Source organism: Ceratotherium simum, chromosome 3 (genome assembly GCF_057802395.1).
Source record: "Ceratotherium simum simum isolate JZ-2026a chromosome 3, ASM5780239v1, whole genome shotgun sequence".
In the NCBI taxonomy this organism is placed as follows: Eukaryota; Metazoa; Chordata; class Mammalia; order Perissodactyla; family Rhinocerotidae; genus Ceratotherium; species Ceratotherium simum.
This window is the reverse complement of record NC_141902.1, coordinates 29686537-29697610: the sequence shown is the minus strand read 5'-3', so window position 1 is coordinate 29697610 and position 11074 is coordinate 29686537. Positions and strand designations below refer to the sequence as shown.

General features: G+C 35.9%; 1 protein-coding gene across 1 annotated transcript; it reads right to left on the bottom strand.

Annotated features, from left to right (window-relative positions):
• Positions 1 to 7528: 7528 nt before the first annotated feature.
• On the bottom strand, positions 7529 to 8464 carry LOC101390711 (olfactory receptor 4F21-like). Its single transcript, XM_004421968.1, has one exon. The coding sequence runs from the start codon at positions 8462 to 8464 to the stop codon at positions 7529 to 7531; it is 936 nt and encodes a 311-aa protein (XP_004422025.1).
• Between the last annotated feature and the right edge of the window lie 2610 nt (positions 8465 to 11074).

The window sequence follows — 11074 nt, the reverse complement described above, 5'->3', positions numbered from 1 at the left end:
CAGTATGTTCTAACTTGGACCAGAAACAGATGAACTAAGAATTTCTAGAATGGAAAGAACTTAATGGTCAGGTGCCAGAGAGCAGATAAGTACTACTCATGTGCAATATCAAAATCTTAGCATTGTACTAAGCTCAATATGGAGAACAAAATTTTCCTGAATTTACAGGTGGGCACAGCCTTATGGCTAAGAGAGGGGGCTAAGTGTAGAGGGGCATGTCAAAAACTTGACTCATCAGAAGCATAGTTCTTATGGGTTTCAAAAATGGATATTCTCATTAAAAATATCAGTAGTAATGTAGTCCGTAAACAGTTTCTCCAAGGCTTGAATCTATCTCTTCTGAAGGGAAAAAGCATAGCTCTAAAATATATTTGGAGGGTCTTTACCAAGCTCTATCCAGAGCAATAATCTAATGTTACATTTCTGATACAAAACTGGCTCTCAGAAACAAATCAATTGCTAAGGAGATATGTATGAGCAGACTTAATTGAACCAAAGTCTTTTACAAACTCTGGGAAAAAGTATTCATAAAATGACTAGAGAAAATTTGTTTGGGTTCCTAAAGAAACCCAGATGCTGACTACACATTTCTAAGTATCATGTATTTCCTGGCATTTTGAATCTCTCCATGAGAAGATATTTCCACAAAATCATGTACTCCTTGGCCTGAGTAATGCCATGTATTAACATACATTGACTGGTCCTTGGACCTCACTGGTAACAGAAATCTCTTTTTTGAGATTACCTTAAATGACAGACATATGAAAGCTACTTTTACGCTTCACTGTCCTTCATGGGAGAAAATACAAATTCTAAGTTCATTTCTACTTAAACCATTCACTTAAATTATTTAAATTGACCTCTGTGGAAATACATATTTGTGTATTTTCTGTTTTCTATAGGCCAGAAAGCCAAGTCCTTTTTTCCTTCCTCCATTCCTTTCTTCCTCCCTCCCTCCCTTCCTTCCTTCCTTCCCTTCTTTTGTTCTTCCATTCTTTCTTCTTTAGTCTCTCTTCATCTGTCTATCTCTCTGTTATCCTATTACTTTTTTCAGGCTGGAAACAGAGAGATTATAAAGTCGACTAACTGGCACTTATTATGTACCAACTCAATGTTAAGTGCTTTAAAAACATGTATCTATTTTGTTAGATATTCCTTTCATACGGCTTAAAACATTTTGCGTTTCCACCAGCAAAGCAAGAAATTGCCTGTTTTTCCACAGCCGTGTTAACGCAATGCCTTGTCAATATGATGGTGATAAATGGCATCTGAATGTAGTTTTAATTTTTTATTGTGAGGTTAAGCGTTTTCCATCATATTTTAAGGACTGTTTGCCTTTCTTTTTCTTTAAAATGCCTGCTCCCCGCTTTTGTACATTTCTTCTACTGAGTTTTGCTCTTTTTTCTCTCAGAATTTTTCTCAGAAAAAGTAAGATTTTATTATTATCATTTTTTAATGAAAAGCAACCTCTGGATTACGTGTTTTGTAACAATTGTCTCACAGGAATTCTAACAATTTTACTTTTTTTTATTATTTCGGTAAGAACACTTAACATAGACCTAGTAAGCTATGTGCACACAGATATACATTATCTATTTTGATAATGAAATTTAACGTTATTTTGCAGATGAGAAAGCTTGATTTTCCTGAGTCATAAGCTAGAAAGTAATAGAACTGGAATATAAAGTGAGTTCTGTCTGACTCCAAAGCCTCCGGTATAACTTCCCTCATAGGAATGGCTTCTGGTAGGAATCTTGATTTTGACAAGATGAAGAAAATAACTAAGATTTCTGAAATAAGATATTTTGTTCTACGAAGAGGTAACCCAGAGACAAACAAATGTAAGTGGTCAATAACAATAGGAAAAGATGTTCAGGTTTACATTAAAATCAATTCAGTTTGTCTTCAAATTTTATGGTACTTTGCTCTATTAATTTTTGAATGATGTTTTTTGTCCTTTTACTGCCTTGATCAACTGGTAGAACAAGTAAAACCCAAAAGGAATTAGAAAATATCAGGATAACTTGGAGAGTCTATGAGAACAAATCTTCCCCAAACTGGGCATCTGGGAACTTCTAAGATTGTGGAAAGGCCGGGCTTTTTGAGTGTGGAAACTACAGTTATGAATCCAGAAATATCAGAGATAATTTGGGAGAGAAAACTCATAATCTTTCCGATAAGCACATTAACTAAATAACACATTCAGAACTCTAAGCTCCATAGGTAGGTATGGAAAAATGCTACAGGAGAGACGAAAAACAAAACAGTTCAGTCTTAAAATAGGGGGAGGCATCAAAAGGGAAAGTTCAAAAATCACGTGTGGTGATATACTTACCCTACACAGGTCACCTCTGAAACCAGATCCTTTTTCGCTGACTGAGAGGGCTTATTCTAGATTCTACCCTAAGTCTGAAATGAAAACTAATTAATTTTCTGCCACGACCAGTGTTGGTAGAAGTGCCTCCTCCTCAGTGGCATATATACACTGTAAGGAGTAGCCTCTAGGCTTGGAAATTTTCCACATCAGTGTTTTAAATAGAGCCAAGTATTTGGAAAGACTCGCTATAATGTTCCTTGGGGATCCATAGCTTCCAACTTTCCCTGAGGAAACGATGGGCATTGAGGACATTATGCAGTAATCCACCCTTTTCAAAGCTAGTTAAACTTAGTCCAGTAAAACACAACTATTAATATAAGACCAGGAAGTTTAAAATATTTAATTATTCTGTTTGTTAGGAGGATATAACTTTCTTCGTTTTGCTTTGCATCTATCATATTATAAAATGAACTAAGAAGTAAGTTCTAGTTTCAGCAAAAGTTAGATGACTTGTGTAGATGGGCAGGTGACAGCCAGCTTATCGTTGGCATGTTGCAACTTTGCTCATAACTTAAGGGTCTAGGTGAACTTCTGCGTCCTGAGATTTCAGAGGAACATTAGGTCTCGACATTTTCAATGCTTCCTAGAGCAGAGTCCTGAAAATTAATAGTTTGAGTGTCAACCCTATTATAGGCATTTTTCTAACTGATGAAATGATAACAAAAGGATACTTTTTAATCTACTACTTTATTAAAGAAATAATATATGGATACAGTCACTTAATAAGTTTCAAGCAATTCATTAGATGTCTTTGGAGCAAATATTGAAGGCCCCCTTCATTTGTCTTCTCCTAATCTCATCCACTCTTGGACATAACAACGATCAATCTTCTAGTGCATCCTTCCATTACTGTTAATAGTCATAAGTGTATGTATCAACACTTGTCATTAAGAAATTTTTTTCTTTCTATTTTTCTGTTTGCAGTTTTGATTTTAAACAAATTAGATGTGAAAGGCCATTATTATTAAATCCCCATTTCTTTCTTTTCCCTTGCCCCTCACTGTCCCCATCCCTCTCCTCCCTCTTAACTATCTCATTTTCTCCCTCAGAGTTTTGTTTATGTCTTTCACTTCTAGATCTCAAAACATTTAAATGAATTTATTTGCTCTTGCAGACATCTTTTGCCCAGAGGTCTGGAGTCCATAACCCTCTCAGTCAGAGAACACAAAGATTTAATGCTTATTCATTTGCGTGGGTGCTGCTATACTCTTTTCAAGCACTCTCTGTTATAATCATGATAGCACTTAGATCCATTTACAGAGGAGAAAATGATTTAGATCCATTTACAGAGGAGTATATGATTTCTAGGAGACTTGAAAAACTTTTATAATACAATCAAATATTTCTTTCACTTTACTAATATTTTTGTAATTTATAATTTATTTGTTCCTTTTTGTTGATATAATTACATATAGCACAACTCAGCTTTTAAGTGTTCAGTTCTGTAATAACACATATACATTTGGGTAACCATCACACCAGGATACACTACAGTCCCATATCACATCAAATTCTCTTGTGGTACTTTAAAGTCAGTTGCACACCACACCCCTGATTTAGGCAACCCCTGATCTCTTTTCTGTCTCTGTACTTTTCCTTTTTCCAAGAGACAAGGAAAATGAAATCATACAGTATGTTATCTTTTGTGTCTGGCTTTTTTCAGTCTGCACTTGAGATTCATCCACTTTGTTGCACATATTAGTTTTTTCCTTTCATTGGTAAATAGTATTCCACTGTATGGATGTACCACAGCTTATTTATCTTCTCCCCAGTTTAAACATTAGAGTTGTTTCTAATTTTTAGTTATTAATATTAAAGCTACATGAACATTCTTGTATAGGTTACCATGTTAACTTTTTCATTTCACTTCAGTAAATATCTGAGTGGGATTTTTGGATCATAAGATTAATTGTACATTTAATAACGTAAGTCTTCTCAAGAATCTTTTCAAAAAGAAGAATGAATGGCCAATATCCATATGAAAAGATGTTCTGTAAACATATTTATTATTAGTGAGAGTACAATGGATTAAAAGTTTTCCCTAATTTAATCTGCACTCACTTTCATAGTATGTAAAAGTTTTCTGCCTTCAACAGTGTCAGCAGGTGACAATTTTGGAAAATGAGACTGGAATTAGAAAATATCAGACGTTGGAAGGATCTGATTTTCTCTAGTGAAGTCAAAATAATTGATTTGAACATTTGCATAGGGCATAGCCTATCCACTCCTGGACACTTCAGATGAAGGAGATCCTGAGTGCTACGGATGATACCAAAGCCCAAGCCTGCTTTCTCCTCTTACTACATTCCTTGAAAAGTATTGCTAATATTTTGTGTTGATTTACAAATGACTGAGTATTAATAATACTATAAAATTGATTCATATTAATAGCCAGATAAAGAATACTTTTGTAATTAATTTTAAAACGGACAAGACTGCTAGCCCCATGGCCAAGTGGTTAAAGTTCTGTGCCCTCCACCTTGGTGGCTGGGGTTTGTGGGTTTGGATCCTGGGTGTGGACCTCCTCCACTAATTAGCCATGCTGTGGAGGCATCCCACATACAAAATAGAGGAAGACTGGCACGGATGTTAGCTCAGGGCTAATCTTTCTCAAGCGAAAAAACAAAGGAACGTTGTCAACGGATGTTAGCTCAGGGTGAATCTCCCTCACCAAAAATAAAAAAAAACAAAACCACAGGATATTTCAGTTTGGAGAAACAGATCTGTAGGTTCCAAGAGTTTATATTTTTATCTTCAAATATTCAAGACAGAATTCTCCTTAGAGAGGGAGTAAAAATATGTGGATATCAGGGAGGCCCCATGGCGTAGTGGTTAAGTGCATGTGCTCCGCTGCTGGCGGCCTGGGATCGGATCCTGGGTGTGCACTGATGCACCGCTTGTCAGGCTGTGCTGTGGCGGTGTCCCACATAAAGTAAAGGAAGATCGGCACGGATGTTAGCTTAGGGCCAGTCTTCCTCAGCTAAAAGATGAGCACTAGCATGGATGTTAGCTCAGGGCTGATCTTCCTCACAAAAAGAAAAAAAATGTGGATATCAAAAAGAAAAATCAGGGAAGGAGAACGTGAATATATTTCACATGCCAGGAGCTTCCATTCACATTGTGTGACCTAATCTTCATAAACAATCCATGAATCAATCTTATGTTGAGAGGTTGTATCTCAGGGTCTCTTGCAAGAAGTCACAGAGCTGGGAAGCAGCATCACTGGGGTGCACAAGCAAGGTCCTCTGACTCCGACTTCCATGGTGCCATTCTGATCCCGTTAAGTTGTAAAAGCTTAATTCTATTTCCATGGAAAATAACTGATTTTCATAGCATTCTGGAGGATCTGTCCATATGGTTCATTCAATTTCTTCCTGACATAAACTGTTAGCAACCAATACCATTAGCAACAAACTTCCTGTTTGGAAACTTCTGTTATTAACATTATACATCTCTGCCCAGGGCCATCTCTTACTATAGGGCAATTATGGATCGTGAAGTGAGAACAGTCCTTCCTGAATCTAAATATCAAGGGAGGTCTAAAACTGTATAGAAAGCCTCCCTTTTGGAGCAGGATGGTCCTTTGCTCTGGAGAGTCCAGAAGTTTCAGGATTAGCTGAGAAGAAACCCTAGATGTTTCTGTAACTTTACAAAACTTCCAGAAAATCTCAGTTGGTTATATGGAAAGTTGCTATTGAAATACCAAGAATTTTGGTTTAAATGTGAGAGAGGAAGAGAAGTAAGGGAAAAATTAAGAATTTATTATAGAGTATAAGGTATTTCACATCTTAGAAACATCGTATTCTGTGATCAGCTTCTTCTTCAAGTATATAGCTGATTCCAAATTCTAACTGGGGCCTGAAAGACAGTTAGAACGCAAAGCAACAGAGAATATACTTTCTGTTTGGATAAGTGTTTATGGGCTAGTGTTATCCTCAGTGTGGAATATATTTACTATGGAGAGTAGCTTCTGGGGTGGGAAATTTTAGAGCTCTGTGTTGTGGATAGAGCAATGCTCATAGGCAGATTATCCATGCTGTGTTCCTTGGGACCTCTTAGTTTCTCAGTTTCCCCAAATTGAGAGCTCCATGTGAGTGTATGCCTATTCTCAAAATCAGAGCCAAAGAGACAAAGTGAATTCAATTATAATGATTCTAGAGATGGAAGTAAAATAGAATCTTAGAATGCCTTTTAGTTTATTTGATTATTTTGTAGTGGTGAGAAAAACCTTACTTTATTTTGGAAAGCAGAGAAATATTTTATATCACAGAATTCTCTGTGCTCACTTACCAGTTATTGTGTCCATTAGAGTAAAAAGTTTAGTTAGCACTTCTCTAAGTAACAAAACAATATTGGAGACTGCTTTCAAGTTTGCCTTCTTGGAGATGGTTCTTTACTGTCAACACCAGAAAGTCTGTCTTATTGTTTATCTCTGACTTCCCAACATGGATGCACATTATTTGCTGTGGGAAAGGCTGGACATGCCGAGGAGTTAATGCACCCTCTAAAAATGAAGAAATACTCCAAATAACTTGCCCTTCATTTGGGACAATTCTAAGTCACAGAATCTATAGAGTCTTCCAGAGGACCACAGTAGGCTTGCACTTCAGTTATGTTTACGAACATAAGCACCCTTCCCTTCTCAGTATCATTTCCCATTCCCTTACGAATGCTTCAAAAAAAAAGCTTCCAAATAAACTACCTGCAATCATATTCTGTCTTTGGGTCTTCTGAGGGAAAGTAATCTAAGCAATTAAGTAGAGATACTAGCACTACATATATACCATTTGATGGGATGATTCCTCACATTCACAAAAGCAAGTTTGCAGTTTATTTGAAAACTTTATGAGAAGCAAAAGGAGCTTTATTATACCTTTCTTATTGTCAAAATGATCATAATTTCTATCATAAAATGTTATTTATTAGATATTGCTTCTATCTGCTAAAATTATAAATAAAATAATATGCTTACATGCAATATTCACATTTCCCATTGTAGCAAAGGTAATGAGTAAATGCTCTAAAGAAATAGAGAATTTTGTTCAATGAGGTAGGTGATATATAAGTTCTATTTTCAATGTCAGATGCCTAAGTGGAGATATCCAAAAGGATGATGAATGTACAGTTTTAGAGTTCCAAAGTCAGATCAAGTCAGCAAAATCTGACATAATGTCCCCGTTTACTCAATCTTTTTATGGCTACCTTTATATCTTTGTTCCTTAATGCATAGATGATGGGATTTAAGATGGGGGTGATAGCAAAGTCGGCAATGAACAGGTATTTATCAATTGATGATGTGGGGAAAGGCCATACATAGAGAAAAATGCATGGAGTAAAAAAAAGAACCACTACAGTGATGTGAGCTGACAAAGTGACAAAAGCCTTGGATAAGTCTCCTGAAGAACGTTTCCAGACAGTGACCAAAATGAAGATGTAGGAAAGGATTAGCAGGAAGAAGGTGCCCAAGCTCATAAAGCCACTGTTGGCAGCAACAATAAACTCAAACTTGGCTCCATCTGTGCATGCAAGTTTTATGATCCTGGGAAAGTCACAATAAAAGCTATCTATTTTATTAGGTCCACAAAAAGGCAAGTTTATAATGAAAGCAAACTGAGACATAGCATGGATAAATCCAGTTACCCAGCCAGTGATTACAAATGAAACACATATTTTAGGGTTCATGATTTTCAAGTAGTGAAGAGGCTTACAGATTGCCGTGTATCTGTCAAATGCCATGGCTATGAGTAACACCATCTCAACTCCTCCCATGATGTGTATGAAGCATATCTGTGTCATACAATCTTGGAAAGAAATGATTTTGTATTCATTTAGAAGGTCTGTAATCATCTTGGGGACTGTCGTAGAAGCAACTCCCACATCAATGAAAGATAGGTTGGTGAGCAGGAAGTACATAGGAGAATGTAAGTGAGAATCAAAAATTACCAAAAACACAATAAAGAGATTTCCAAGGATTATCCCTAAGTAGGTCAAGGAGAATATCAACACGAGAAAAACTTTAGTTTCCCAAGAACTGGAGAGTCCCAGCAACAAAAACTCAGAAACCACAGAATCATTTAGTCCATCCATGGACTTGAGCAGAGGAGCTGATGTTTAAATCACCTGAGGATAGAAAACGATGAAAAATCAGAATCAGTGGTACAAAAGTAGATTTTCTATTCATCTTGCTAGTTTTTTCTTTTGGTTACACATCTTAGAGTTAGAAATCATTTAATTAGATAAGAACAAACGTGAATATGGAAACATTATGGTCATCAGGAGAATGATTATATAAGAAGAGAAAAAAATTATGAATATTTTAGATGGAGGTAAATAGGATTACATTTCTTCTTACTCCATTTTTAGACTTTTTTATTTTGTTTTGTTTTGCCTCTCAAGGATTTATAGATATTTTTCCTGACCGCTTACCTAAGTGCTCTCCCATCTGTATACTCTCAGCCATTTCTGTCACTTGCACATTAATGTTTTGACATTAACTTGCAAATTCTCCTGCGCTGAATTTCTTATTTCACTAGTCAAATAGAGATCTCCAGGCTAAATTTTTTTAATGCATTTCACCTTGCTTCATCTCATATGTGTGTTTTGTTTCCATGTTTGTTTGTGCAATTTACCATGAAAGTCAAGTGCTCGGATTGATTTTTCATGTTTGTCTCATGACACATTATCATGCTGCATATATAGACTTCTATGTTCAGTAAAAATTTGGGATACAAAGACTGTTAGTAAGTAAAAAATATTAAAAACTTATAATATTAATATAATATAATAAATATATAATATTGATAGAAGACATTTGTTGATGCGTCCTCCATGCAAAGCTTTGTATTAATCACATTATCTCATTTAAGCCCCACAGAATTCCATATTCAAATACTGTTTTATTAGACTGATTTTACAAATGAAGAAACTGAGTCCTAGAGGGATGGAGTGTCAGAGCCAGGACTTTTATCCAGAGCTGTAGAACACCATAATCCATGCTCCTAACTGTGGCACTGTGCTCTCCAAGGCCAGCACCTTCAAGTACACCCTGGATCTTCCCCAAGGATCCATTAATTAAACTTTCTTGAATTTTTTTGCTCCCTTTTACTTATTAACACAGTTAACTTCTTTTTTAAAAAAATCAAATCTCTGAATCTTGGGTCCCCTTCTAATTTTCCTTCTATCCCTAACTTTTCATTGGCAATTCTCAGTTTTTGTTTATCAATAAGCCAAAACAATTCCGTTTCTAAGATACCTGTTCATAGAAAGAAACCCTGGATTCTGAATACGTCAGGCAATAGTTAATTTTCAATCAACATTTTCCTTAATCTCCCTGCAGCGTGTGATACTCTTTGTCATGTCGTTGTTTCTTTAACTCCCTCTGCCCTTGGCTTCTTGGCTTTTATAAAGCTAACCTTCTTCCTACTTTTGCCAACAGAGATTCCATTTGTTCAGGTAGTGGGATGAAAGCTCTAAATTTTAGAAGAGAGTAGCCCTATCCCAAGTTGAGAGCATGATATATGACTTTTCTAAACCAGTTACTATAATCCCATTTTCTTTGGCCGTGAATTAGTCTAAGATGGGGCATGTGACCTACAACTCTTCAATGAGATATAAACCAATGCGTCTGCAGGGCTTTCTTTTCGAAACGAAAAGACAAAGCTTCATGTAGAGAAAGTTCTTTTCATGGTTCATTATTTCTTGCATTTAATGCTAAAGATAAGCCTAAAGGTGCAGCAAACATAAAGTTCTAAAGCCCATATACTACAAAGAATGCAGTTGCATTACTTAACCAAATCCAGCAAGTCTCCATTCAGATTTATTGTTGTAATGTGAGAAAAAATAAACTCTAACTTGTTTGATCCACTATAAACTAGGTTTTCTGTAACTGGTTGAATGCAATAAGACCATTTCTATCACAGCCTTCCCCTAATTATTCTGCCTTCTGATTTCTCTATACCTTTCACTAACACAGTGATCATTTTTCCTCTGCTCATCCTTAATATTTGGTGTGACTCAGATTTCTGTGCTAAGTATTTGTTTTTTATTCGACATCAGTTTACTCATTTTAGCTAGTACCTACATGTTGAATTCTGAATCTGTAGCTTTATCCCTGGACTCCAGAGTAATATACTCAAAGCTGCATGTGGTGTACACAAATGGAAGTCCCAACTTCACCTTCAAGTTAACACGTCAAAACTGAATTCATAATATTTTAATCTACTCCAATGCCTGGATAAATAGCATTAGCATTCTTCCAGGTGCCCAATATGGATGCTTGTGTGACTGTCTTCTCTATCCTTTAATTTCCATCTCCAGTTGCATAATTTTTACTCAAATATTTTTCAATTCAGTTCCTGCCTCATTTTCATTGTCATTTGTCTTTTGCTTTTAGTCTACATATTTTCTCATTTTGACAACTGAAAAGGCTACTGAATGTCTCTCTTCACCTTTCTTCCCCAAGTCTAGTCTGCTCTATAGTCTTTTTTCAGTTCAATTTATCCAGAGATCACATATGATCATGTAACTTTCCTACTTAACGTCTTTGATGAGTCTATCAAGAAAAAATTCTTGACCCCACAGCACATCACATAAAAGCCTGAGAAGAGATAAGCAATATTTGATTTCAGAGGATATTTCCATAAAAATCTTAGAGAACACATATACTAGTCACTGAATAAATTTCAAAATTGATTCCTG

Bases quoted from the DNA above. Each gene is read 5' to 3' on its own strand.
- LOC101390711 (XM_004421968.1), bottom strand. From the start codon at position 8,464: ATGGATGGACTAAATGATTCTGTGGTTTCTGAGTTTTTGTTGCTGGGA.